General features: G+C 45.6%; 1 protein-coding gene across 1 annotated transcript; it reads right to left on the reverse strand.

Annotated features, from left to right (window-relative positions):
- Positions 1 to 6,904: 6,904 nt before the first annotated feature.
- LOC126941265 (putative uncharacterized protein ZNF516-DT) lies at positions 6,905 to 9,640 on the reverse strand. Its single transcript, XM_050767613.1, has 2 exons — positions 9,193 to 9,640; positions 6,905 to 8,695 (listed from the first exon to the last, which is right to left on the reverse strand). Exons 1-2 carry the CDS (start codon positions 9,268 to 9,270, stop codon positions 8,300 to 8,302), a joined length of 474 nt encoding a protein of 157 aa, XP_050623570.1. The 5' UTR covers positions 9,271 to 9,640; the 3' UTR covers positions 6,905 to 8,299.
- Positions 9,641 to 27,185: the final 17,545 nt, after the last annotated feature.

Raw genomic sequence — 27,185 nt, forward strand, 5'->3', positions numbered from 1 at the left:
AAATGTTTTCTACAAGTGGAAATATTGGTAAAATCGTATTATCAAAGAAGGTTTCCTAAAGAATACAAGATGTAGAATTTTCTTATAGAAGTTTATTATTAGTTTGCCTAAAATTTCTTCTCTGCTCCATTGAGGCGAAGCCCCAATATAAAAAAACCGGATAAGCTCAATTGCAAGTTCAAAAAAAAAAAAAAAAAATTGAGATGTGGGGGAGGGGTGGGGCGGTGGAATATTGTTTTCCCCACCATGTAAGGATGGGGTAATTGATTTTCTGGAAATAAAGAAACGTATAGAAAATTAGCTGTGCTTAAGGATTCCTTTTCACTTTTGCTAATACCCTGAATTTACCGAGGTGTTAGAACTCAGAATCGAACGAGAGGGAAGAAGAAAAACAACGGTCCTGCAGCTCTTTCTGTTGGCCCACTTTCCCAAACAGCCTGCCCAGAGCTACAGGGAGATCCCGGGGTGAGTGGCAGCCCCTCCTCTTTGGATTTCCTTGCTTTTGTAAATTTGTCAGTCCATCCATGAACTTTGTTTGAACAGAGTTTGGTACTTAATGGATGATTGTATTGTATTGTAACTCACAGTGTAACACATCTTTTCTGTATTTATTTTAAAGAAAGGCTTTCTAGAAGCCAAAGGGCTTAAGCTGTAGGAAATAAAGAAGTAAGACTGCCCATCCAGGTCCTGCACACGCTGCATCTCACTCAAATGCCTTGAAGTCCACACCCCAGAAGTTTCTGCACACCAAGGAGCCTGTCCAGAGGCCTCCCGCTCACTTCCAGAGGTGCAGGGCTGGTTAGCTTTGGAATTTAACGGGGAAAAAGCAAAGTGCTGACGAGTTCTGTACCAGGAAGCCTCTGGGCTCATGTCTGTTGAAACCCAAGCACTGGCCTACAGGGGCCCTGCCTCGGAGTAGACAGGGTGCCTTGGGAGGAGGAGGCAGGCTGCAGTCACAGGGGAAGAGCACGACTGGGTCTTGAGTGAAAACAGTTTGTAAACATTCACACTTTGAGGTGTGAATCTCAGATTCCGCTAGGCATGACCATACCAAGGACATTCTGAAAACAAACACAATTTTAAAATCTGCGGGAGAAAGGAACGGTTCTAGAAATGACTTCCATTTCAAGAGTATTAGCACAGAGATAACTTTTTTATGCCTTCAGATACTTTAAAACATCTTAAATTAACATATAGTTTTATGCTATTGATTACATCAACAGCTATTTGGGAAGGGGACCTGTGCTATTAAGAAAATAACTTACATTTGCTCATATAGTATAGTACGAAAATAGTTTTAAGTGATTTTCACTTAAATTTTTCTCATTAAAAATAACTCTGTGTGATTCTCACTTTGCAGATAAAGTAATTGCTATAAATTCTCATTACATTATGGGTTGATAGTTTTTGTCTCCAAATCATTGTGCGGCACACTCTCAGAATTTATTTGGTGACACTATGGTTGAACACAGTCTGTTACACTCTCGTTTCACAGACAGCACAAATCTTGTAAAGATAGTGCTTTCCTCTTTGCTTTGGGTACTAGGAAGCTCAGGGGAAAATTCTGCCGCTTCTGACAATTTAAAGGGTGACTAGACATGTATCCACGTGTGCTGGTGTTAAGACTGATTGAGCTGAAATTGATCCTGATTTTTCTGTTTTTCCACTCTTATTATTCCTGACCTTGTTCCTCCCACTGCTGAAGCTTTGCTTTTGTATTTTATATATTTTTAAAAGCCAGCTCAACTCCTTTGAGAAACCAAATGAAACATTTTCATGGAGATTCTGTCTCCACCAGCTAGTGAGTAGGTATTCTTGCACAAATATGTAACACATTAGGTGTGTGGAAGACTAACAACACTCCGTGATAAATGGCAAATGCCAAAGTGCGTGATGACATAAACAGAACCAGAAGTTGCGTAGCTTACACAAGTGCAAATGACCAATAAGCAGAACGAGAACTGGACATGAGAGTGTGTGACAAGTTCCTAAACATTGTGAGAAAACACGTATTTGGCTCTGTCCATCTATAAAATTATCTTTAAAATAGCCAGGGCTGTGGTGTCTCGGCTGCATACAGCCCAGTCTAGGTGGATGTATGGGTTGGCGTCATGGTCAAGGCTGTTTCTAAATCCATGGCTGACATTCGCCAGCTCTGTGAGGTGGGTGGGGCTGTGAACTCTGGGTCTCTCCTTCAGCATCTGCCAAATGGGACAATAGTGGCACCTATCTCATGGGTTATTGTGATATATTAAGTGACATAAAATGTAAGCTCTTAGGAAGATTCCCTCCATAATAAGCACGTAATACATACTGCTTTTAAAATGAGCACTTGATGTAGTGCCTGGCTTACATAGTAAATGTGGAATAAATAAGTAAATGCACAGATGTGAAAAATTAAGATGTGGAAGTTTCTTAAACTTTTGTCATTTTATAACTGATGACTGCCTGCCTGAAATGCTTTTTTTAGATTTTCAGTGTATAAAATGTCTTAGCCGTCTCATATCACTTCCCCACATTTTCCTTTTGTCACTATAATGCTGCCATGAAAAACAAAAGTGCGGCCGGGTGCGGTGGCTCAAGCCTGTAATCCCAGCACTTTGGGAGGCCGAGACGGGTGGATCACGAGGTCAGGAGATCGAGACCATCCTGGCTAACACCGTGAAACCCCGTCTCTACTAAAAAATACAAAAAACTAGCCGGACGAGGTGGCAGGCGCCTGTAGTCCCAGCTACTCGGGAGGCTGAGGCAGGAGAATGGCGTGAACCCGGGAGGCAGAGCTTGCAGTGAGCTGAGATCCGGCCACTGCACTCCAGCCTGGGCGACAGAGCAAGACTCCGTCTCAAAAAAAAAAAAAAAAAAAAAAAGAAAAACAAAAGTGCGCAAAAGCGTGAGAATCTGTACAATTTACTCAATTAGCGTGATCAAACTATTTGTCTCTTTACAAAAATTCCATTTTGATCCCCCAAGTTTAACTTAATGTCATTGATTTAACATCTGTTTGGGGCACACCAAAACACCTCCATCTATTCTAAAATGGAATGCTTCAGTCATGCCCAGAGACCCACACCTGTCCTAGTTCAGTCCCCACAAAGATAAATTTTCTTAATGAAGGTTTTTCCTTAGGGCCAGGAAGCTTGGGGGTGTGTTAGCGCTTGGCCACGTTCATGAACCCATCTCAAGTGCCTGACCTGTCAACCATTCTGTTTCTTTATATTGATTATAATTTTGGTTTTCTGATTTTTAGTATGCCTGGGCGTTACATCTTTCCTCCTCCTTTTTTTTTTTTTTTTTTTTTTTTTTTGAGATGGAGCCTTGCTCTGTCACCCAGGCTGGAGTGCAGTGGTGTGATCTCGCTCACTGCAACCTCCGTCTCCCTGGTTCAAGCAATTCTCCTGCCTCAGCCTCCCGAGTAGCTGGGACTACAGGTGCCTGCCACCACGCCTGGCTAATTTTTGTATTTTAGTAGAGATGGGGTTTCACAGTGTTGGGCAGGATGGTCTCGAACTCCTGACCTCAAGTGATCCACCCACCTCGGCCTCCCAAAGTGTTGGGATTACAGGTGTGAGCCACTGTGCCCGGCCCCTCCTTTCTTTTTTTTCCTTAAAGTCATCTGCTTGTAAGTCATAAATAAGCTCTGAAAATACTAACCAGAAAGAATGTAACACCAATTTGGCCATAGGGTGGCTTCATGTTGTTACAGTTTCAATTTGGGAAGGCGGTAAGGCTTTCTGTCATATTGCTTTTTAAGCTTACAAGGTGAGAAAAGACAAAGACAGCCAAATAAGGAAATCAGTCATTTTAGGTAACAGAAGAAAAATTCTTGAGAGTTGTTTTTGGTGAAATTATGGTCACTCTTATTTTATTTATTTATTTATTTATTTATTTATTTATTTAGAGATGGAGTCTTGCCCTGTCACTCAGGCTTGAGTACAGTGGCGCGATCTTGGCTCACTGCAAGCTCCCCCTCCTGGGTTCAAGCCATTCTCCTGCCTCAGCCTCCCGAGTAGCTGGGACCACAGGTGCCCGCCACCACGCCCGGCTAATTTTATGTATTTTTAGTAGATACGGAGTTTCACCGTGTTAGCCAGGATGGTCTCGATCTCCTGACCTCATGATCTGCCTGCCTCGGCCTTCCAAAGTGCTGGGATTATAGGTGTGAGCCACTGCGTCCAGCCTATAGTCACTCTATTAATCAGTTTTTTCTAAAAGTTATCTCCTGCGTGTACAGTCTATGTGTCTTTAAGATAGGCAAAATTATACCCAGCTACATGCTACAGCATGGATAAGCTTGAGGACACTATACTAAAAATTAGCTGGGCATGGAGGCACACGCCTGTAGTCCCACCTACTCGGAAGGCTGAGACAGGAGAATCGCTTGAATTCGGGAGGCGGAGGTTGCAGTGAGCCGAGATCGCACCACTGCATTGCACTCCAGCCTGGTGACAGAGCGAGACTCCGTCTCAAAAAACCTGGCAACCTGGCAACCTGGCGACAGAGGGAGACTCCGTCTCAAAAACAAAAACAAAACAAAAAAGGCTACAATGGTTAATTTTATATTATGTGTATTAAAAAGTCCCCTCCCAACCCCCGCCAAAATTGTGGCTGACCTCTCCATCAACAAAATGTCTTTATTCCTTACTTATGACAACTCATTCATATGCTGACCACTTCTTTTCTTTTGGTTCTGTTTCTTACACCAGCGAACCCCCTGAATGCCAAGTCGGCTTTCCTTCGAACTGTATCATGCATGTGTCAAATGAGATCTCACGCAAAGGTCTTCCCTACTCAGTTTCATTACAAGTGTACCTAGCCTGCCCACAGCGAAGGAGGTATTGCTGGTTCCCTTATTTCATTTTCAGTTCCGTTAGCAAAGTTTGCATAAACATGCACATGTAATCAGTTATGCATGGTGAGCCATAATGAGCTTTGGGGGCAGAGAAAGTCAGTGGTTTTGCTGTTGTAAGAAAGTGTGGTGTTAACAGGTCACAACCTGTCTGCTAAGTAATTAACATACTGTAGGATTATCAGAAAAGGTAATAAGAAAAACAAGTCCCTCTCTTCCGTAACACGGGCAATCTTTCAAAAGAGGAATCTTGATTGAATTTGTCTTTCCTTAAATGAATTCTGGTCTGTGGCCTAGTTCCTTTTATTCTTCAAACCGTTCTCAACCACATCTGTGGAATTCTGTATCAGCAATTGTGAAGCCAGCTGTTGCTGAGAGTCTTTTACTTAAGTTGAAATTAAGAACAGATTTGAGGGTCGTCTACCTGCTGTGAAGTCCTGATGGAGTTACCAAAAACTGCAAATGGTGAGAAAATGTGACTGCCTTGCTTGAACTGCTAGTACATTTTCTACAGTGCTTTCGCCGCCATTGCAAAAATACCCTAACTCTGTGATCCAAGATTTGTATTTGTCAATGTCGTCTTTATCATTATTCAAAATATATGCACAAAAATCAGTAAGACGAAAATCTATGTTGCGATAACAATAGTGTGTGGGTCAGCAAGGGTTTTTTTTTTTTTTCTGTGTGGAAAACAAGGACAGATTGTTAACAATGCTGGTTCCGTGGGAAAGTTCTTAAGATTTCTGCTACTGGGAAAATGAGTAAGGCGTTCTCTGTCCCACACACGGGTGCATTTTGCATCCAATCTTGAGGCGATGCTTTGTGGATTATTCAGCAAACTAAAAATTCAGGCATAGAACCTGTTGAAGGCATCCTTACACCTGAATACAGAAGAGGGAGGAACAAATTTTTCACAAAAGTGTTTCAAGCAACGTGCAAGTCTCAACCATGATTAAACCTAAGTCACCGTCAGTTTGACCTCAAATTATCCTGTAAATAAAAGACCCCACAAGAGAAAGCTCGGTAAGAAGCTATCTTAGGGTAAACACGGAAGACTCTGGGTGTAGATCACATTAGAAGTGATTTCTTTTGTGTGCGTGTGTGTGTTTTTAAGAAATGTGTACAAGAACTGAGATAGTTTCCTAAATTAAGATTTAAAATATTCTGTTAACTTTAGATTCAAACAGTCTTTATAGAAGACTCTATTTAAAATATAATCATCATTTTGCCACACCATCCACGAAGGGGATTATCCTATGTTAAATTCTGTATCGAGACACCCGTGCGGAAGGGCTGTTTCTTCCCTCCTCCGTGTTCAAATGCAGTGTATTCTCTGAATTTTTTAGTTCCATGAAAAGGAAAGATTTTAGGGGAAAAAAAACCCCAACACATTAGGATTAGTGTAATATTTTTGAAAGCATCAGTGATTAAATAAACAGCCAATTTCCATTCATACACAAAATAGTTACCCATTCCAAACAATACAAAGGGAGTGAACAGCTGTACTCCTAAAACAGTCTTTACCTAGGAATACTTCTTGATAATTTAAATCAAATTTATCCCTAATCCACTCTGAAATCTCTAAATTGTAGTTCAGAAAACAAAAGATTACTCCTTGACTTAGTTGCGTAATATAATTCTTCTTTCTCAGATATAATTTAGACAATCCTAATAAATTTACACAAAGATAGGATTAATATTGTTTACTAATGAGTAGCACACCCAACTGTCTAATCAGAGCACTTAAATTTTTGAGCATGAATATTTAATACATATTTTTTAGTTTGTCTTAGATTTTATGCTATAGTATAGGCAGTTTCACTTCCAGCTTTTATGCACTCAAGGCCTTGGTTTTTTTTTTTTTTTTTTTTTGCGGTGGGCGGAGTTCTTTTTGGTTTTTACTCTGAGCTATTTTTTATAATGGAAGTCCTCAAGAACCTTTCTAACATAAATGTGCTCAATCACTCCATAACCATTGAACACCATTTCATCACACGTTGAAAGGAGTGGAATCCCAAAGGCTGAACAAATAATTCATTAGACAATAGCAAGGGAAAATGCTTTTTTCCCCCATTTATTTCATTAACCAAAATTATTGTCTGTTATAAAATTACAGAGGGTGGGAGGGGGAAATGAAGAAGTTGGTGAATGGGTATAAACATACAGTTAGATAGAATGAGTAGTTCTAATATTTGGTAGCAGACTAGAGGGACTACAATTAATAACAATGGATTGTGTATTTCAAAATAGATAGAAGACAGAACTTGAAATGTTCCCAACGCATAGAAACAATAAATACCCCAGGTGATGAGTACCCTAAGCACCCCAACTTAATCATTACATATTCTACGCTTGTAACAAATACATGTGCTCCATACATGTGTAAAATATCACATATCACTAAAAGAAAACAAGTAGCCAAAATCAACCATTAATATTCAACGGTTAATACTGCTGACTTTGCTCCATCCAAATAGTATAATTTACTTAAACATTTCAAAAGAGGAGAAGCTCTCCTGGGCCATTCCAAGGGCAGTGTCCTTACTGCCTAACGATTACTTTAAGAGTTTGAAGCCATTAAGACAGTTGAAATGTTGGCAACGCTAAATATGGTTACAGGAATAGTATGGAAACTTGTATTAAACATTTGATTTTTACACCTTTTTTTGGTGTGTGTGGAGTGAGCTAGGAATAGTGCATTGACTAATGACCACCAGTGACTTGTGTACAATCAATGTGAACACGTTTCAGTTGTAACAAAATGATGCTGGCTCTCCAGCTGCCATTTTCTAGGTCTGCCACACCAGACACCAGGACTTAATTCTTGCTCATCCATCAAAGTATGCTCTCAGATTTCACATGCGTTGTAGATAAATGTGTAAGAAAGGAAATCGTTTAAAAGCACAATATTATTGTAGACAGACAATGCCCTGAGTGAAATCACACGTGGGTGACTTAAGACAGGGCCCTAAACCGGCTACAAAAAGGAAGCAAGTCATGAACATTTTACAGTTTTATGTGGAGGGGTTTGGAAGTCTTGATCACCATTCAATGATCTACCTTGTCCATTTTCAACACATGGAAATTATTAGTGCAAGATTGTACTTTTAAATAGACCCAAGAATGCAGATGAATGTAGGTCTATAGCACTGACTTATATTCATTCCAAAATCCTACCAAAAAGCTATTAAAGTGTCAAGTCTTCAACTTTTAATCTTTGTTACTACCTACATGTAGTATGTGTATACAAGCCATTTATAGCTTTGTAATTAGTTGAATTTGGGGATACTTTCTTTGTGCATTTTCACAGTGTACTGAAATGAATGGTGGGCACGTCAATACTTTTCGGTGAATCAGACTTAAATGTGACTGTTGAAGAATACATCCCACTTAGGCATTCATGCTGAAGCCAGCAACAATTGTCCGTGACCTTTAACACGCCTGCTCTCCAAATCAGTGCAGATCGTCAGTCACACGGAGCTTACATTTTAGGACTCGCGGATCCTTCATCGCAGAGGTTCTCCCTGTCTTTCTGCCTGACTCCCCCCGCCCCCCGACCCCGACCCCCCCCTCAAACATCACACATGCAGAATGGCCCCGCGGCTGAGCTCCAGCCTTCGGGCACAAGCGCCTCCCTTTGCAGCGCGTCTGGAGTAGTTTCTTTTGTAAACGCCCTAAGTTGGGGAGGGCCGCGGGCCGCGAGTATGAGGCGCAAAGGGAGACGCCGCCGCGGAGGTAACCGCCAGGATTGCAGCGCTGACTGCTGCGCGGAGCCACGTTGGGCGTCTTGGACAGAATCCACCTCCACTGCGGAGTTATCACGAGGAGGAGAACAATATGGCCAGGAGCCTGGTGGGAGAAGCTAGTGTTACCCCTCCGCAGGCCGCAGCTCCCCGGGTCTACGTCACCGGCGGTGAAGGGGCGCTCGCCCTCGCTCGCTCCGACCCGCCCCTCCCCTCCCCCGCCCCCGCGCGCCCTCCCTCCCCTCCCCCACCCCAGCCCTCCCTGCCCTGTACCAGGAGAGCATTTTGGAGTCCAATTGGGATTTCTAGTCCCAGACTCAACTTACTACAACTAACTACTGCCCGTGGGGAGTAGGTGAGGTGAAGAAATGAAGTTTTAAGAACAGAAAAATAAGAGTTGAACTTTGAAGGCTACCAGTAAACAACCCCTTCATTTTTAAATGGCCATGTGGCAGAGCCGCTGTTTGAAGTCTTTCCAGCGGGACCTCTGTGACCCTTGATTCGGGACTTAATGTATTGATCCTGCGTCTGAACACCCCCAGAGGCATTCACCAGGAAGTTGAGTGATACGCACACGCTACGCCGTGTGTAATGCACACGCACCTGGGACCCCCGAAGGGGTGTCCCCATTTCAGTCCAGCTGGGGCGCAGTGCCCAGGTGCCCGCCGGCGGGCCCCGCATCCCGAGCACGTCTGTACGTGTGGATGCGCGTGTGCGCGCGGAAACGGCCTCCGGGAGCCGGGGCTGCCGCAGCCTTAAACCTTGACGAGGGGCGACCACTGGCCGCTGGAATCGTGATTCAGTGCTATTAGGGGAGGAATTGGCTGTGTCTGAGTCACTGCAAGCCTCCAGACTGTCCCCGCAGTGTGGCAGAACTTTGTGCTGATGAGACAATAGTGGAGTGTGCGTTTCCTACAGGGCAGACCATTCCCGGGCTGGGGGAAGCCTCCGGCCTGCGCCGGGCCGTGGGCGCCCGGCCCCCTCTCCGTGCCGCGCAGCCCCCCGAGCCCGGCCGGCGCCGGGGCCCCCGCAGGGCGAGCGCGTCCAGGGCGCGCGCGGGCGGCGCGGGGAGGGGGCCGGGCGCGTGGTGGGCCCCGCGCGCCCTCGCGCGTCCCCCGCGCCCGGGCGCAGCTGGCGCGGTCGGTCTAGTGCAGCGTTCGGCTCCGCGCCGCGGGCGCTCGGCTTCACCTTCAGATGCGCGGGGCGTGCGCGTCCTCCTCCCCAGGCCCGCCGCCTCCCCGCCAAGGTAGGGGCCGCGGGCGGGGGGAGGGCTGCGCCGCAGGGGCCGCGGGCGGGCGGTGGGCGCGGGGCCGGGAGCCCCGACGTGCCCCGGACTGTGGTGTGCGCCGCTGGGGGTGGTGGGGAGGCGCCGGGGAGGGGGGTGCGCCGGGGAGGGGCCCCCCGGGCGCGGGGAGGGCTACTTGGCTTTCCCTGTGGGTAGTTGGTCTGCTCTGCAATTCCAGGATAGGGGAAGATGCAACTTCGGGCGGCGGGGCGAGCGCCCGGGAGGTGGTTTTTACCGCAGTGGAGGGGCGGGGTGGGGGCCGGGGTGGGAGCGCGGAAGAGGCTCTGGCTTTGTACACTTCGTCAAAGGCGACGCGGGAGGAGGGGAGCTCGGATGCGCTCTCCATCCATTAGGAGACAAAGAGCAAATTGCCTTACTTTAAAGTAAAACGCTCCGGCTAATGAAGGTGGGTGATGGGGCTGCGGGCCTGAGGAGCCGCTTCAATTATTAAGGGTTTGGCGGATGGGATCGATGCCTGTGGGCACAGCGCGCTGCTGCCTAGGGGACGTATTTGCGTGGAGGGGGGGGTGGCCTTGTTTTTTACGGCCCCCTCCCCGGCTGCTTGCCAGTCTGCGGGGAGCTTCTAAGTGACCCTAACGTTAAAGAAGTGAGAGGTCCTGGAAGGGAAGTTCGGGCGGGGGTGGGGGTGGGGGCGAGGGTCTGGCACCGACTCGAAGAGGGGTGGGCAGGGACTCCTCGGAGCTGCGCCCCGCCGGGCGCGGGTGGGGGAGGCCTCGGTGGCGAGATGAACCCGGGTGTATGAAGGAAGAATGCGGTGGGGTGTGTGTGGTTGGGCGGGAGGTGGGGGGAGGCGCCTCCGCTGCCATTTCCAGGGAGAACTAACAGACTGAATAGTTATGATCAGTATTTAGATTAAACCGCCTCAAGTTTTAAAGAAACTTTGTATGAATAAGTTTGTTAAACTGCAGCCGAGTGGGGTATTTAAAAGCAGCAGTTTATGTGTGCGGTGAGGAAAGCCAGTGGACCCCCGCAATTAGGGACCAGAGGGAACCAGCCTTTTATCCGAAAAATGTGGGTCTGTAAGTCAGCCCCATCTATTATCAGCGTTAATAAGCTTCCCGCAGCAGACCGGGATCAGACAGGGAGCTCTGGGGGCTGTGTGTCTTACTCATTCCGCTGATAAAGAGTCACTGGGTCTCTGGGTGTGCAAAGATCAACTTGCGCAGTCCTCTTTTCAAATATATTCATTCTGTGCTTTATTTAATCCAGATGCACAAAAAGCCATTTGCTGCTTCATTGTTGGTTTACATTTTTTGAAAAGGCGACTGGTGTAACCTGTGGAATTTGAAATGCAAATAAGAGCCTGTGGGAGTAGAGGCAGAACAGATCAGCATTTATAAAGTGGAAAAGATTTAATGTCTTTGAAATCATTGCAGGGGAAGAAACCGGAGGGGGAGTGTGATTTTTCAGGGAGTGAATTGTGACGTCAGGTCTTTTTGGAAAAGATGTTATTTTTAAGGTCTGAAACCCGGGTAGGTAAAGTGCTTACAGGAAAAACAGATTACAAGATTAACATCTGTTAACATGATCGTTTATCTCCAGCCAAAAATAGGTCAGTTCTTTCTTAAGGAAACACGATTGCTGGCGCATGCTTAAATAATAAAATCAAAAGGACGAGTTCATAAATTAGGAACGAGCGTTTGTTGCAATCTAACCTGTGAAGAAACGTTTTTTAATTTTGAGAGATCAATGGAAGGTCAAAGTCCCTTTTCGGTGTAGAGAACAACTCTTTCCCCAGCGTTGGCCCTCGGCCCCCGCTCCCTCCCCCGCCGCGGGATGACCCCTCCTTCTTACTCGGAGCTCCCTTTCCGCCTCCACTCCCTTCGTTAATTTCCCTTTCTATCCTTTGTGGAAGTACAAAATATATTTAAATGGATATCGTCTGACGCCTCCCTCCTTAAAGAAGGCAAACTCCGCGCAGATGGCTAACTTTCAGAGCTCTGCTGTTGTTTTACCATTAAATGAAACGGTAGGGAGGAGAGCAGAGAAAAAAAAAAAAAAAAGGAAACAGCTTTGCGAAGTCTCCCTGCCCCCTGGGCATGAGTGACGGCTCTGTTGGCCAATCCGCAGCGGCTTTCTCCATCCCGGAGGTAATTTGGGGTGTGAGTGTGTGTGAGCGCGCGCGCGTGCATGAGCCCATGTGTCTGCACACTGTGAAGTCTGGCCAGCTCCGCGCATCCGCAGGCTTCTGCATTTACACAGATGTGTGATGTAGACGTGGACACGCTTTTATTCGAGTCGGTTCAGCTACATGGGCACGCAGCAGCCCCCACGGAGCGCCTCCCCTTCCGAACGTTCTGTGAAGCATGGGATTTAGAAGCACTTTCGGATTCAGGTCGGAACCTGCAAGAGGGAAAGAAAAGAGGAGGGCTGTGATTGTTTCTCAGCAACTGGGGACTCGAAACGTGCGGTTTCTTCGGCCTCGTTGCCCCGGGCAGGCGCATCCTGGTGCGTTTTTGGTCCAGGTGATGGAGCCCACTCGCCCGGGCAAAGCGAACTGAGAACGCGGATTGCTGAAACTGATGTGAACTCCGTACAAAAGTGAAGGGCAGCATGTGTCTTCCAACTTCACATTTTATTTTCTCACTGGGAGTTGATGCTTAGTCCCTGGCAAATTCTAGAAGGTGAAGCGCTTGTGGCTAGTGAAAGTTCGGCTGCCCACCCGCCTCCTGAACGCTGCGCCCTGGCTGCGTCTGCCCTGCACAATGGGCGTATTCACGGGCAGAGCGCGTCACCGGCCACCCCACGCTTGCAGCTGACTTACTGTGGCACCGACTTTCCCAGGAATATCGGTAGTGATGTGTGTGGCTCTCGTAGTACGCACCTCAGGAAGCGTACGGACCCGACCTGAGCCGAGCACCATCTCCGTGTAAATGTTGGAGACGCGGTGTCTTCCGGGAGCATCGCGGGGTTGCTGCGCTTCTGTACCCACCGGGATGGGGATGATGCAATGGAGAGGTTAAGGACCCACGTGCCCACTTCCTCCCTGGAGACCCCTGCAGGGAGACCCCCGGAAGGGACCTCGTCCACGCACGGGTGTTCCTGGCCACCAGGCCGCGCCGAGGTCACCCGAGGGTCCGTGGACGACCTCCGTCCTTCCTTTCTGCAGGAACCTAACTCGGTTACAAGGTAGCATCCGACCCCGCGCCTTCCCTCCCACTCGGGCCATTTCCGCCCCCCAATCCGAGTTCCACCTGATTCTGCCCCTCCCCAATCTCAGGAGCTGGCGGAACCGGGACTGGGCAGCCCTGGGAGGTGTCGTTGGATTAAATCATTCCTATTTCGGTGTGTCTGAGCTGCAGCGGCGCTGGGGCGCTACTGAGGGTCCTGGGGCTCGCGTGGCCAGGGGCCGGGGGCGGGAGCGCTGGGCGGCCGTGTGGGCTGGGGGCGGGTCGGGGCGGGGGGACTCACCTGCCCGCCCCGGGGTGGGGGCGGTGGCCGCTTGTTGCTGGGCTGCCAGGAGGAGGGCCGTGGGCGGGGCGGGAAGGGGCGGAGAAGCACGGGGAGGGCCTGGCCCGCCGCCCCCGCCCCCCGGCGCCCGCCCCCCGCCCCCGTCATGTGGAGCGGACGTCACACGGCTGCACTGTAACCCAAGAAGTGAAAGAGACGGACCCACAGCCCAACTTCGCACCATAACAAAGGCGGGGGTCTGTGCGGGCCGGGGGGCGGGGGCGAGCGGGGCGGGCGCGGGGAGCCGGCGGGGGCGGGAGCGAGGCCCGGAGGAGGAGAGGGGGCTGCGGGGGGAAGGGCAGGCCGCGGGGTGAGGGGGGAGCGAGCGGATGGGGGTGTGGAGGGCCGGGGCCGGGGAGGGGGGCGGGTCCGGTCCGGAACTGGGGTCTGCGCGGGGCTGCGGGCCAGGCGGGGGTCCGCGCGGCGGCGTGGACCGGGCTCCGGGGGCCGAGGCGCGGCGGAGGCCAGGTAATTGGTTTCTATTTTAAACTTCACTTTGTTCTGGCGGAGGTGGGGCGGTGGGAAAGGCGTGGCCCCGAGGACGATTACATAAGTGTTCACACCTGAACCGGTCCTGCGCCCGCGAGCGGATTTGGGGTGGGAGTTGGCGGTCGGCACCCGGGCTCGGGGCGCCTCGCGAGGGGCTGCTGCGTGCGGGTTTTGTGTCCTGCGTGTGTGACCTCACAGTGTCTCGGCGGTAAAGAGGCCGGGGATGGCTCTGTGGGCTGCCTGGAAAAGCCCAGATGTGCCCGTGGGCGTTCAGCTGGCCTTCCAGGGGTGTCCCCTGCGTAACAAAGGAGGGAGCCCTCGGACCCTCCGGTCCACTCGCCGTGTTGACTTAACCAGCAAGTCACAAAAGGAACTTTAGTGGGGATCCGACTTACACATACAGCAGAAAGGCATTGCGCCTGTCAACCTGCCATGCAGTCTCGAATCTTGATTGAAGGTGATTTAAAAGCTGAGTGATGTACGTTCACCATGGGGCTATGGACTAAATACTATTAAAGATAATGGCTCCAGTAGATGCAAAGGGGGCTAGGCTCCCAAAAGGAGCTTTTTCAGCTTTTTTTTAAAAACCAGCCTATTAATATGATTGAAGTATTTTGGTTTAGGGATGTGTTACTTAAAAGAGCTAGGCATGCATGTTATTAGGATACTGGCTACTACCATGTAAAATAAAAAGAGCTCATTTTGTCATTGGTTTGTTCCAGCTTCATTTTCACTTGCATTCTTTGATTATGTCGTCAAGTAACTGTTATTTATATTTACACAGACCAGCCAGAATTAAATATACCGCACACCACTATTGTGCATGGGTCTGAGAACCCCTCGCCCCCTCTTAGTAAAATTGGAGAGTGAAGCTGCGTAGGAGCCTGCCATGGTGTCAGGAGTTTGAGAGTTGGGTTACTTATAGGAGGACATCTTTAGTTTCACAGGAGTGACCCCCATGGCCATCTTGAATGGGCTCTGGGATGAATTCAACTCTGTGTAAGACTCACAAGTATTCTGGTAATTGAATTTGAATTTTGGTGTAAGGTACAAGCATGTCTAATGTTTTTCTTAATTCATTTGTATGGCTTTGTTTTCTTACACTTGCTAATTTGAATATAGTGAAACACCAGAGCACATTAACCTTCTAAAAAAATAATAATCCCGGTGGATCTGTAATAAAACTAACCAAGAGGAACGGGAATGCCTCTCTAAAATGAAACAACACCAAAATAGCAGGTTTAGTGTGTACAGCTTTCAACAATGCATAGAGAGATGGGAGTTCTGCTTATTTTTATTTCGGAAAGCTTTTGTTTATTAGAATAATCTTTCCAAATGGCTTAATATCCTGAAATACACTAGATCAAGAACTTTGAGAAATGTGTCTGCTACGAATTGTTGACATCCTGAGAATAGTTTACCTCACCAGTGTTTTCCCATTGTTATTTGTAAACCAGCTTCAGCGTCTACTAATTCAGAGATTTTATTTTTCCTGGAATCCTGAAGTCCTACATTTCTAACTTTTTTTTTTTTTTTTTTTTTTGTAAGATGTTGTCCCAGAGACCAAAATTGACTGAAGGGAATGAGAGAGGTCTTTGAAAAGAGGTCACAATGTGAAAAGCACTTTGTCTTCACTTTCATAAATGAAACTTTTAACTCCATTTACCTAACTTCCTCCTGCAAGGAGATATTTGAGTTTTATAAGTGAAGCATTTGATGTGATTAAGTTTAGCAGCATATGTGAAAAAGGAAAGGGGACTTCTTTAAAGAATACTTTGAAATGAGGTATGCTCCAACAGATGGTTTTCAGTCTTACCAAATGGGGAAAAAGGATAACATGGCCTAGCAATTGACGTAGAGCTTAGTCATGGATTATTCTTGAAAAACTAGTACTCATTGTATTGGGTGGTTGTGGATTTTTATTTATTCATTGTCCAGAATACATGTTGGTCTTATTCATAATTTAAGAGAAGGCATCTTTTAAAAAGAATTTGGTGGGAGTGGTTGTAAGTCTGACTGGAGACTGTGTTTAGAGTTTCAGCTGCATTATACCTTAATGCCGTAGAGATAGAGACTGAAATATAAGCTGACTGCATTCTGCAGCAGGGAGCTTGTCCAAACGTGTGCACTTTCCTGTATAATATGCTTGTTTAAATGTTGAACACATGCACTGTTTTGTTTTTTACTCCATTTTCAATTCAGGAGAAAAGGACTTGTGTTAATTACCTAATTAAAAATGGTATTTCGCTTATTACTAGATTCTGACTGAAGAAGGCATTGCTGTTAAATGTGCAGGAAACACGATCCACTTTCTCTTTGGTTTTCAGCTGGCCAAATTTAACTGGAGATGTGTAACTTTCTCAGTGATAGACATGGATTTAATTATTAGGAATATAACTGTAATGGAAGAAAGTTAAATTTATTTGATTAGGTATCTGCTTTATAAATGCTTGAACTTGGAAGTAACATTTCTTCTTCAAAAGCAGACATCTTTCATGCTGTGAATGTTTATACATTTTAGTGCTTGGATGAAGCTATTCTGACACAGTCAATTCTTTCAAAAATGCATCTCTTTGCTGTCCCGACCCCTCCCCCTCAAAAGTTCTAGAAGCTGTGGAAAAGTTCAGTTGCCTATCTTACTGAACGTAGTGCAAAGAATATCCGTGGGTTTGTTCACTGCTCAGGGAGCTGGACGTGTGCCGCTCTGACTTCCTCAGCACATCCTTACTTCCCTGAATTTGCATTTACTGCCTAACTAGCATCCTGCAAAAAGGCCTTTCCTGGCGGCCTGCGATTTGGCACCTTAGAGCTTCACTTCCAGCACTGTTAATGGCTAAACGTGAAGGACTAATTTTATTACTGTGTTTAGCTCACAGGACCTTGGAAGTGGCCCCTACCCTGTTGTTGGGAACTGCATGTCATTTAGATTTGCATTTTTCAAGTGAATTGTAGTGTCAGACTGTGCATCCGTTGTGAGGTCTGAGTGGGTGATGGTTGGACTACATCTCCCTGTGTGTGAGAGGCACCGAGGGATGTGGAGGTTCTCAGAGGCAGATGGAGGTGGGGGCTGTGGACAGGCCTCTGTTTGTGCAGCAGTGATTATTTGGTGGTTCCACTGTTTGGTTAGGTTCCCTTTGGGCTGGTGGCTAACTGGTGGCATGAGCTGACAGTGTAGCTGTTCCCTTCTTCTCCCTCCCCTCCTGGGGCTCTCATCCTCAGTCCTTCCACCTGACTGGCCGAAAGCGTAGTGGCAGCAGCCTATGATGGGAATGTATCTAGGGGCCATAGAGAAGATAGTGTTTTTCAAATGGAAGCCCTGGCCTTGGTTCTCTCTGGTCCCAGGAACCAGTGAGTTTGGGAGTGGGGCGGGACGTTCTCTTTGATAGAGGAATGACCTCTGCCCTCAGTTAGGACCACCCTCCCACCCACCATTGGACGAGAACTATCAAAATCATTTGATTTTCAGGAATTTTGAAAAGTCGCAAACCCCTTTTAAGAAAAGAATCATATCAAATACTTACATTTATGAATGATTAATAAAATTAACCTTATGGGAGGAGGAGGAATAAAGAACAACTTTGACTTTAGAATGTCTCTTTCTGTTCTTTAAAAAGTATCTTTATTTTAAAATTAATTTTTCTAACAAGAATATTTTAGGGGAATGACTTAAATAGCTATAAATAGTATAAAGAAGGATACATTTATAAGGGCTATAAATGCATTGTTTGCATTTGAAATTTCTAGTATCCACTAAAGTATATGAAGTGTATTTTAGATGGACTGGTGAAAACCAGCAGTTGCAACTGTTTTGCATTCCTTATGCTCTGCATCTGGCCACACGTGACTTGAACAGCTGAAGCTTCTCTTTCCAAAGCTAGAGCCATCATCGTATTTATGTCTAGCATGAGATGTTTTCCAGTGGTATACATTCGAATTGTAAAGAAGTGTAATTTGTGGCTCTCAACATGCCTTAAAAGTCATTTCCAAAAAAGATCTGGCATTTAATCTTTAATTCAAATGGTACTGAAAATTACAAAGCAGGAGTAATTAGAAATGCAACTATTTTTAGAAAGCAAACATGTAAATATATGTTAAGTAATGACTAAAACACAAGCAGGAGAGTAGGAAAAATTATTTAAAAGACAACCATAGTAGGTTTAGATACATCTTACCATATACTGTATTTTAACTCTTTGTTAATTCTGGTAGATTTACTTTGTATTCCTGTTTCTGTACCTTCCCCCTCAACCTTGGTCAGGAAGTAAATAAAGTCTGTAGAATCTCAGAATTTACTGGGCCAAGAAGAGATATATATCGTATATAATTGTGAAATCCAGACAATTCCTCAACTGAGTGGTGAAAATAGGATGAGATTTTTGTGTGTTTTGTTATTTTCAAGGCAGAGGGAATCTGGTGTTTTTTTTCCTTCAAAACCAGGTAGACAACGTCTCTCGCCGCCCTGGGGAGTTACTGGTGCCGGCTCAGCCTCCAGGATACAGCTGTCCTGTTATTTTCTTGCTTTTTTAGGAGATGGTGTGCGTGGAGGAAGATGTGGTGTTAGTTTTCAGGACACAGTTAAAGACAGGCTTAAAAATCAAGGTTCTCTATTAAAACTATAATTTCTTGTTAATGGCTAAGAGTTAAAAATTTTTCAGCACTATTAACACTTGAAGAACTCTCTAATCCCTCACTCTTCCCATGTGAAAGTAAAGGACATTTGTTTAAGAATTTTTTTCTTTGTTTCAGAAAAGGGCAGCATGTGTCTGTCTGTGCCATATGGTACTATTTAACCTATATTGCATGAGCTGACGAGATGCTGTGTTTGGGCATTGATTTATTTCAGCATTTGAGAATGTTCTTTGAAATTTAGTACAGTAAATGATGCATTGAAAGTTGTACAGAGAGGTCGTTTGTGGCTTTAGCAGATTCTTACTCAGTTGATACTTAAGGGTGTAGTGAACAAGTTTCACTTTTTTTTCCCCGATATAATTTTTGTGAGAAATGGTTTGCCGTTCAATGCTGAGTGACTGTGTTAATTCAGGAAAACACAGACTTGAATATGAGTGGTTAAGACTTCTACTGGTCACAGATAAGGCTAAGAGTTGGGCAGGTCTGAAAGAGAAGATTCACTGTTTAGTTCCTGATTATTCCGGTGATTTTAATCTAGAGCAAAAAAGTATGTTTATTATTATTATTTTTGTCGTAACGACTTAGGTTTTGTCTCCATCTTTTTTTTTTTTTTTTAAAGAAAGCGAATTAACGAACAAATGGACAGTCCTGTTTAATAGTTCTCCTGAGCTTCTGTGGCACTGCCCTGGAATTATCTACAGGCAGAACTGAGGTGTATTCACTTAGGCTATGTTTTGTTTACACATGCTGGTTTGGGTTTTTGGGGAGACCTGTGTTGAATTCACAGGGTGGCTCGCGTAAGAGCCGTGTTGCAGGAGTTTATTAATACGGAACGCCACAGAAGATGCCACCTCCATTTTAAACGTTCTGTATGGCTGTCGAGTCGACACCAAAGCAAATGTGTCTCCAGACACCTCTCTCGTTGTCTCAGTCTTGTTAGCGTTAATCATCCCGTTTTCTCTGTTTTACAAAAGAAGTAAACAAATTTCTACTCATCCACATGTGTGTCCCCAAAGCAAGGCATATGTGGACTGAAAGGTGGGCTGGGGCTTTGCTCCGGGAACGTGAGCGTAGAGCGTGTGAGTGCACGTTGCCTTTGGTGATGCATCATTTATATTGACATTATCAGTGACACAGACAGAACATTTTTATGCCAGTTTGAGAAAATACCATCATTCACATTGATGATCATATTCCCACCAGATTTAGATGAATCATTTCAAAGCTTTTCATGTCTTTAGCATGACCATTAGCATAATGATGATAATTTGTCCTTTTGAGTAACACCAAGCATAATTTACATTAACGTTGTGTTGAGTGCAGTCCAACCCCAGGTGCTCACGTGGCTTCCTTTTTTCAAAAATGGCTTTTTACTTTTTAAAATGAGAGGCAAGCAAGATGATCTCATTCCTAAAACCAACTTAAAAAATAAAACACTTAGTATTAATAAGTAAGTGAATTCCTCATGTGCAAGTACTTGCCGTAGCAACATAAACTTGGGGACAATTCTGTAGAGTCATGGGATTAGCGGTTTAGTGGTAGGATTAAAATTAGCCTCAGTAAATTACCCTGGTGACAGAAAAGCAGAATCTGTTAATGGTTTTGCAGGAAGGTTGGCTTATCAGTTATTTTCTAGGTTGATGAAAGATTATGGGCTGTTAAGAATTTGAACTTTAGAAAGTAAGGTTAATTTTCCTAATATTTACATATTTCAAAGTGTAGGTATTGATTAAAAAAGAAAGTTATTACAGTTAGAATTTGGGATTTTACATGTGTGTGGGAGATGATTTACAAACCAAGCCTTTTGCTTAGCCATGAACATTAAGGGGGCCCTTGAGAGCGTACATTTTAGGCAGCCCTCCTTAAATCCTGTCAGGGGAATGGTAGACCATTGTGGAAAGCATTTTTAGATGTTTTGGACCAGGAAACCTCCATTTAGATCCCTGCACTTTCTTGGCCCAAACAGGGTTAGGGCGGCTGCCATTTTAGAGTATGGTTTTATGTTAGGAGTGTTCCATTGACTCAGTGTGATGACCATGAAGGGAAGCATTTGCTTTCATGATTGTTTACATTTCTTTGTAAATTTACGTTATTTGTGTTTGGACTTGTTTTAGAAGGTTAATATAGAGAATCATATATGTGTTATAACTGCAGGAAACTTAGAGATGATTTGTGAGTGAATCCTGACATTTTACAGGTACTGAAATGTAGAAAGATTTAATAACTGGGCCAAGGCCGCAGGAATGGTGCAGAGCTCAAACCCAGGCATCCTGATTCCCAGCTTAGTCTTTTTCTCCCTACACTGTGCTGAATGCACAGGATAAGGGGAGGTGAAAGTCCACTCTGAAAAGGAACTTGGTAAGCGTGTTGTTGTGCTGAGTCAGCAGTGCCAAGTGTGGACCCGGCATATAACCAGGTGTTTAGGGCAGTGTGGAGAAAGCCCCCCTTGAGCTTCACTTGGATGCTTAGAGCTTGCTCCACAGAGAGAAACATATTGAGTAAATGTTTGCATCTTTCCACGGGGATATTGTGCGAGTTGGGTACTGGACCAGTTGTTGCCGTCTGAGGCTGCTGTCACATGGCAGCGCTCAAGGAGGAACGTGGAAAATCTGGTCACCAAAGACCAGGCAGCTGTCTGCACAGATTCCCAGCCCTGCAGTGGGTGCCAGGATACAGGTTTTCTTGGGAAACCCAATGGTTATCACCAACAGTAACATATTTTTAATAAGAGTGCAGTAAATACAGAGTGTAAGTGACCAATGTCAGATACAGAAAATCTTAAAAGAAAAAAAAGTCACCAAAAAGTCATAGGGAAAGGGGTCAGAGAAGACCAGGTCAGTTCTGATAGACTGCTGGGCCCTGAGACTCACCTTCTTAAGCCAGCAAGATGAAGTGCGGGTGGGCCGGCTGACGGGGGACATTTGGCACTGGTGGGTTTGCAGTGTGGTGCGGCAGATGCCCCATGACAGACAGATGCCGATGACGGACAGATGCCGAGAGGGAGCGTCCCACAGGAGTGGGCAGGGAGGCGGCAGAGACAGACTGGATCAGGGCAGGTGCTTTCCTCTGAGCTCAGCTTTGGTGCCAGTGGACAAGATGGCCACTAAGAGGAGGTGTTGGGGACCCCAGAGAGCTGAACCCAGGAAGGCGTGCCTCCTCCTCCTTCCTTTCTGATGGTCGGGTTGGCCGGATTGAGCTGTGTCTGCCCCGGGTTGCTGTCTGGACCTTTGCAGATAATTAGACACCTCCTGGAGGAGTCTCCACCGCGCCTGCCTTCTTGAGCAAAGCAGGCAGCTGGGCCAGGGAGCTGGTAGTTTTTCTTTGTTGTGCAAGAGCCACTTAAGAAACAGTGGCCTTTGGATTCTCAACATGAGCAAACGTAGCCAACACCCTAGATTTTTTTTCTTAAGAGGAAATAATTAGTAAATTTAGAATTTATTTTTCCTTTTCTTAAGAGGACAGTACTGAGTACTTTTCATTATTTACCTGAACCTATGTACAAGGTGATGTTGCTACCTTTCTAGACATTTCTCAAAATAGGACCAATGTAAATGAAGAAGTGCAAAGACAAATCAGTGTAGTGATTTATGGACGTCATCCTGTAGGCTGTGGTGTGAGGATTTTTGCAGGCTCATTTGAGTATCTGGTCATGGAAATCTCACTATTTGTATGTTGGTAATAATAGTTTGCTTGTTTCTACCTATGAGGGAATGAAGCGTGCACGTAAGGTCACACGTTAGATACAGACAGACGCTCCCTAACTTACGACAGGGCTGCCTCCTCAGAAACCCATCGTAAGTTGAAAATACCATTAAATCATAAATGCGTTTAATATACCTCAGTCTACTGAACATGGTAGCATAGCCTCACCTACCTTACCTGTGCTTGGAATGGGTAAATGTTAGCCGATGGTTGGACAAGGGCACCTGGAAGCGCAGGTCACTGTGAAGTGCCAGTGTCCACCCTGGAGATCGTGGGGCTGCCGCTGCCGGGCCTGCAGAGGGAGCAGCTTACTGCTTTCTGCTGACTGCCTGTGGCTTCTTCACCTGGTAGACTTGAAAAAGTGTGAGTCAAACCTTCCTAAGTTGGAGACTATCTGTAGTAAAATACAAACAAAAATAAGAACGGGCAATGGAATAATAGATTTCGATGAGGGGAAGAGCTGGATCACATATGTACATCTTAGGATTCCTTCCCATTGGTAGATGTGAACCAAAACTTAGGATGTGAGCTTCCTGGCACCTAAAACAAAAAGCAAAACATAGCCGTTGATGTGTTGCATTGACTCTCAGGAAAAAAATGCATCAATTCTCACATGAAGGAAAAGCCTCTTTTAGCATTAGTGCTAAGGTAAACTTCTGAATGTTGACTTTAATACTAGTTGTTTTAATACAGGCTATGTATTCTTACATAGACGGTGCCTTCAGTAACATTCTTACGGCAAATGCTGTTGTAGCTTTTGGAAAGTAGTTCCTTGTGGTTACTTTGATACAAAAAGCCAAGGGCATAAGAACAAAATACAAGGTATTGAGAGCTACTTTTTGAATCACGATGACAGTATGATGTAAGTTATCAACATTACTGTTTCCCATTAAATTAATACAAATTTTATTTTCATTATGAACTTACGAACTTGAATCAAATTGGGCAAATGCCTCAATAACTAGTTCCCCAAATAAGTAGCCCACCAGCGCTCATTTCCTTTCAACAAACATTGATCAAGTGCCTACTATGAACAGAGAGTTATTTCGAGTTCTTTATATGTATTACTCAGTATGCTCAGGTCTTAGGAAACAGGTAGTAATTCCCACCCCCTTTTACCAGAGAGGACACTGAGGCCCGCACAGGTAAGTAAGTTCATCAAAGTCCCACCACCAGTTATTAAGCAGCCCACCTTTTGGGCCATCTCCCTGAGTGTCCGACCCTTGTCATGCTTGTTACCGTGTGTGGAGTTCATTTCGTTTTGGTCCGAGCCATTTGGGATGATAGAGCTTTAGAGATGACACTGTGGGAGACCAGTGTCCCTCCACCCTTCTTCTTTCTAGATGGCTGGGGTTTCTGAAGCATCATCCAAGAGGGGCTTGGGACAGGCTGTCTGCCCCTTTGGGGTCCCCAGCCTGTCTGTGGGCCTGCTGTGTTCTGAAAATAAGCAAAAGTTTTGACTAATTCATCACAAATGAGAAACTTAAGAGAGTGATCTAAAGAGAATTTGATGCCAAAAAGATTCCTGGGTCACCTGTAGCCATCCCAGTGAGCTGGTGGGACTTGGTCCCGTCCTGCCTCTGACCGGGCTCAGTGGCCTTGGATCCTAGGTCAGCCCACGTGCAGTTCCAAAAGGGGCTTGAGCCAGACCCTCCTCAGCTCAGAAGCCTGGGTCTGTATTTGCAGAACTCCAGGGCAGGGTCAGCAAACGTTTTCCGTAAAGGACCGGATAGTAGTTGATAGGACCGGCCTCATAGCTTGGAGCAGCCCGAGGCAGCCTGGCAGCGAAGAGATGGACTTTACTTACAGACACCTGACATCCAAGTTCTATGCCATTCACATGTCAGAAAATGATCTTCTTTTGATTTTGTTTTTAATCCCAACCATTTAAAAATGTAAAAACCAGCCGGGTGCGGTGGCCCATGCCTGTAATCCCGGCACTTTGGGAGGCCGAGGTGGGTGGATCATTTGAGGTCAGGAGTTTGAGACCAGCCTGGCCAACATGGCAAAACCCCATCTCTACTAAAAATACAAAATTAACTGGGCGTGGCGGTGGTGCCTGTAATCCCAGCTACTCAGGAAACTGAGACAGGAGAATCACTTGAATCTAGGAGGTGGAGGTTGCAATGAGCGGAGATCGTGCGACTGCACTCCAGCCTGGGCGACAGAGCGAGACTCCGTCCCCCCCCCCCAAAAAAAATATATATGTGTGTGTGTGTGTGTGTGTAAATGTGTATATATATGTGTGTGTGTGTGTGTATATGTGTGTGTATATATATGTAAAAACCAGCCTTAGCTCACTGGCTGTACAAAAGCAGGAGGTGGAAAGAATTTGGCCCGCAGGCCTGCAGTTCACTAACCTAGCACTCGAGGGAAGTTTTGCCCAAGAGAAGTACCATGCATGCTGTGTCTATCACTTCACGTTTTCTAGTGATCACATCAAGAGAGGTAAAAGGAAACACGTAAAATTAATGTTAATGATAGTTTTATTTAACCCAGTGTATCCAAAATCCAAAACGTTAAACATGTAAATGACAAGAATTACTACCAAGTTTTTTTTGTTCTTTTTTTTACGCAAAATCTTCAGTGTCCCCGTGTGCATTTTACCTTCCCAGCCCATCCCAGTTTGGGCCACTTGGCAGCCGTGTAGGATAGGATGGCAGAGCTCTAGGGGGACCGTGCCGCAAACCTCGGCCAGGTGCCGGGGTTAAGTTAGAAATCTCCAGGCAGGTTCCTCTGTTTCTGATTTCTGCTGTTTGTTTTCAAACCAGGACACTGAGGGAAGGTACATTACTTTAAAACTGGCTCTGGGGGGTCCCAGCAGTTTAAGGAGAAAGGGCTCTTTTTTAATAACCTCAGACTCTGTCCCAAGTGCCACAGTGGTGGAAGTGCTGGGGTCCTGGGTGTGGAGGGGAGGCGTCTCTTCGGGAGACCACAGGGCAGCCAGGAGGCGAAGGGCCTGACCCTGCCAACGTCTGTCCTTCTGCACAGTTGGAACAGAGGGCCCTGTGTTGGTATTTCCCACGTTCCCTGCACGCAGGTCTCCACTTCTGGTGCAGCATTTGATAACTCAGATTTATTAGTTCCAGCATTGTGGGTCTGCAGGAAGGAACCTTGGTGTGGCTGTGAATCTAGTTCCACTTGTGGTGTGACTTTCGGGCCGTTATGAACGCCTGAGCATCTTCCCTCCGTCTGTGGTGTGAAAGGGGAAGCTGGCCTGCCCTAGGGGTTAGGAGAGGACCATGCCCCGGGACATCTTTGGACAATGGGGAGCTGGAACCCTGTGCAAAGGATCGCTTACAGAGCAGGTAGAATTGCAGATGCAGACTGACTTGCCAGGAGAATTTCAGAAAACAGAAGGAAATCATGATAGATTGAGTTTATTCTTTTCCCGAACAATTTCTGTTGTGGCTTGCTGAGAGAATGTGGCCCGTGTTCATAGGGATGTTCTGTTCTTTAGCAGCAAGAGCTGGAATGACCATTGACCATTTCACCTGCCCTGTAGGTCCAAGTCAAGGCCCCTTTTATTCAAACATCCCAAAGTCATGTGACTCTTAAAATCGCACCAAGGGAATTGGTGGACACACTGAGGTATCCTGGTGATTGTTCCAGGTCTGTTCTGAGAAGGAACAAAAAGGTTTTCTCTTCCACAGTGGATCTCCCTCTTTTTTTTTTTTTTTTTTTTAAAACAGAGTCTCACTCTGTCACCCAGGCTGGAGTGCAGTGGTGTGATCTTGGCTCACTGCAACCTCCACCTCCCAGCTTCAAGTGATTCTCATGCCTCAGCCTCCCGAGTAGCTGGGATTACAGGCGCCCGCCACCACACCCAACTAATTTTTGTATTTTTAGTGGAGACGGGGTCTTGCCATGTTGTCTAGACTGGCCTTGAGCCCCTGACCTCAGGTGAACTGCCTGCCTCGGCCTCTTATAGTGCTGGGATTACAGGTGTGAGCCACCATGCCCAGCCCCACAGTGGATCTAAGTGAAAAGCTGCAGACTTAAGCATTTTAATAAACTTTGATACAGGACTGAAAGTGTACTGAAAGTGTATGTGAAATACACTCATTTTTCTGCTTTGCTAGAAAAAGTTTTTCTGCTTTTGAAGTTTTGGATCATGAATGTATATATATTCTCTATGTCATCTCATAATAATTTTACGTTCAGCCTATAAACTGTGTAAGGGCTTTGTTATTCCTATTTTTGGCAGATTAAAAAATTGTTTATTTTAGAAAAGAGAGAATTGCGATACAATTCATTTAGGTAGATGTTACTTGTATATTAAGCCTTAAACCTTTTTTTTCATAATTTGCTGCATTTTAGTTTTGCTAACCTCGCAGTATAAACAAGTTGACAAAACATAGAAACTCTTGACTTTGCTTAGGGATGGAGGAATACCTGGAGTGAAAACCCCAAAGTTAATTTATTTCTTAACATCATTATTGTAGTGGTAGAACAGCAACAAAATACCCTTCCTGTTGAAGAAGGAATGTTTTATTGAGATGATGGTTTTACACATCTCCTCTCCCCGCATTCTTCATCGATGAATTTGTCACCATCTTGATGAATCTGTCACTCATTTGTCCTAAAGATCTGAAATACAGTTGCTGGAGTAAAAGTACACTTTCTACTCTCTACCAGAGTTTACAAAAACATTTAAGTTTGGGGCTTTTTGCTTAGGAGATCCATTGGTGGGAAAGATAGCCTCTTTTTCCCTTCAGAATAGATCTGGAACAAAGTGTATTTCCTCAGCCCTTTTTAGGTAGGTCATTTAGATATAATAATTAAAAAATGGATAACAATACTGGTTCAGAAAAGCTGTTTCTCAGCAGGAAGAGTGAAGTAACTCAAAGCAAACCAAGCTCCTTTAAGAAGATGCTTCTTAAGGAGATGAGAATTAAATGCAGTGTAATGAGTTTGCATTTCTTTGTTTCAGCAGGTTTGAGCGTTGTTTGCGTCTTATTCCCATGCTACTGGGAATTACACTGAGATAAAAAGGAATCCTTTCCAGTGGGCCATTTTG

The sequence above is a fragment of the Macaca thibetana genome, chromosome 18, assembly GCF_024542745.1.
Source record: "Macaca thibetana thibetana isolate TM-01 chromosome 18, ASM2454274v1, whole genome shotgun sequence".
Classification (NCBI taxonomy): Eukaryota; Metazoa; Chordata; class Mammalia; order Primates; family Cercopithecidae; genus Macaca; species Macaca thibetana.

Bases quoted from the DNA above. Each gene is read 5' to 3' on its own strand.
- LOC126941265 (XM_050767613.1), bottom strand. From the start codon at position 9,270: ATGCGGGGCCCGCCGGCGGGCACCTGGGCACTGCGCCCCAGCTGGACT. The intron at 8,696-9,192 runs GTGCGTGTGCAT...TTCTCCCACCAG, and splicing joins CACCCCTTCGGGGGTCCCAG to GCTCCTGGCCATATTGTTCT.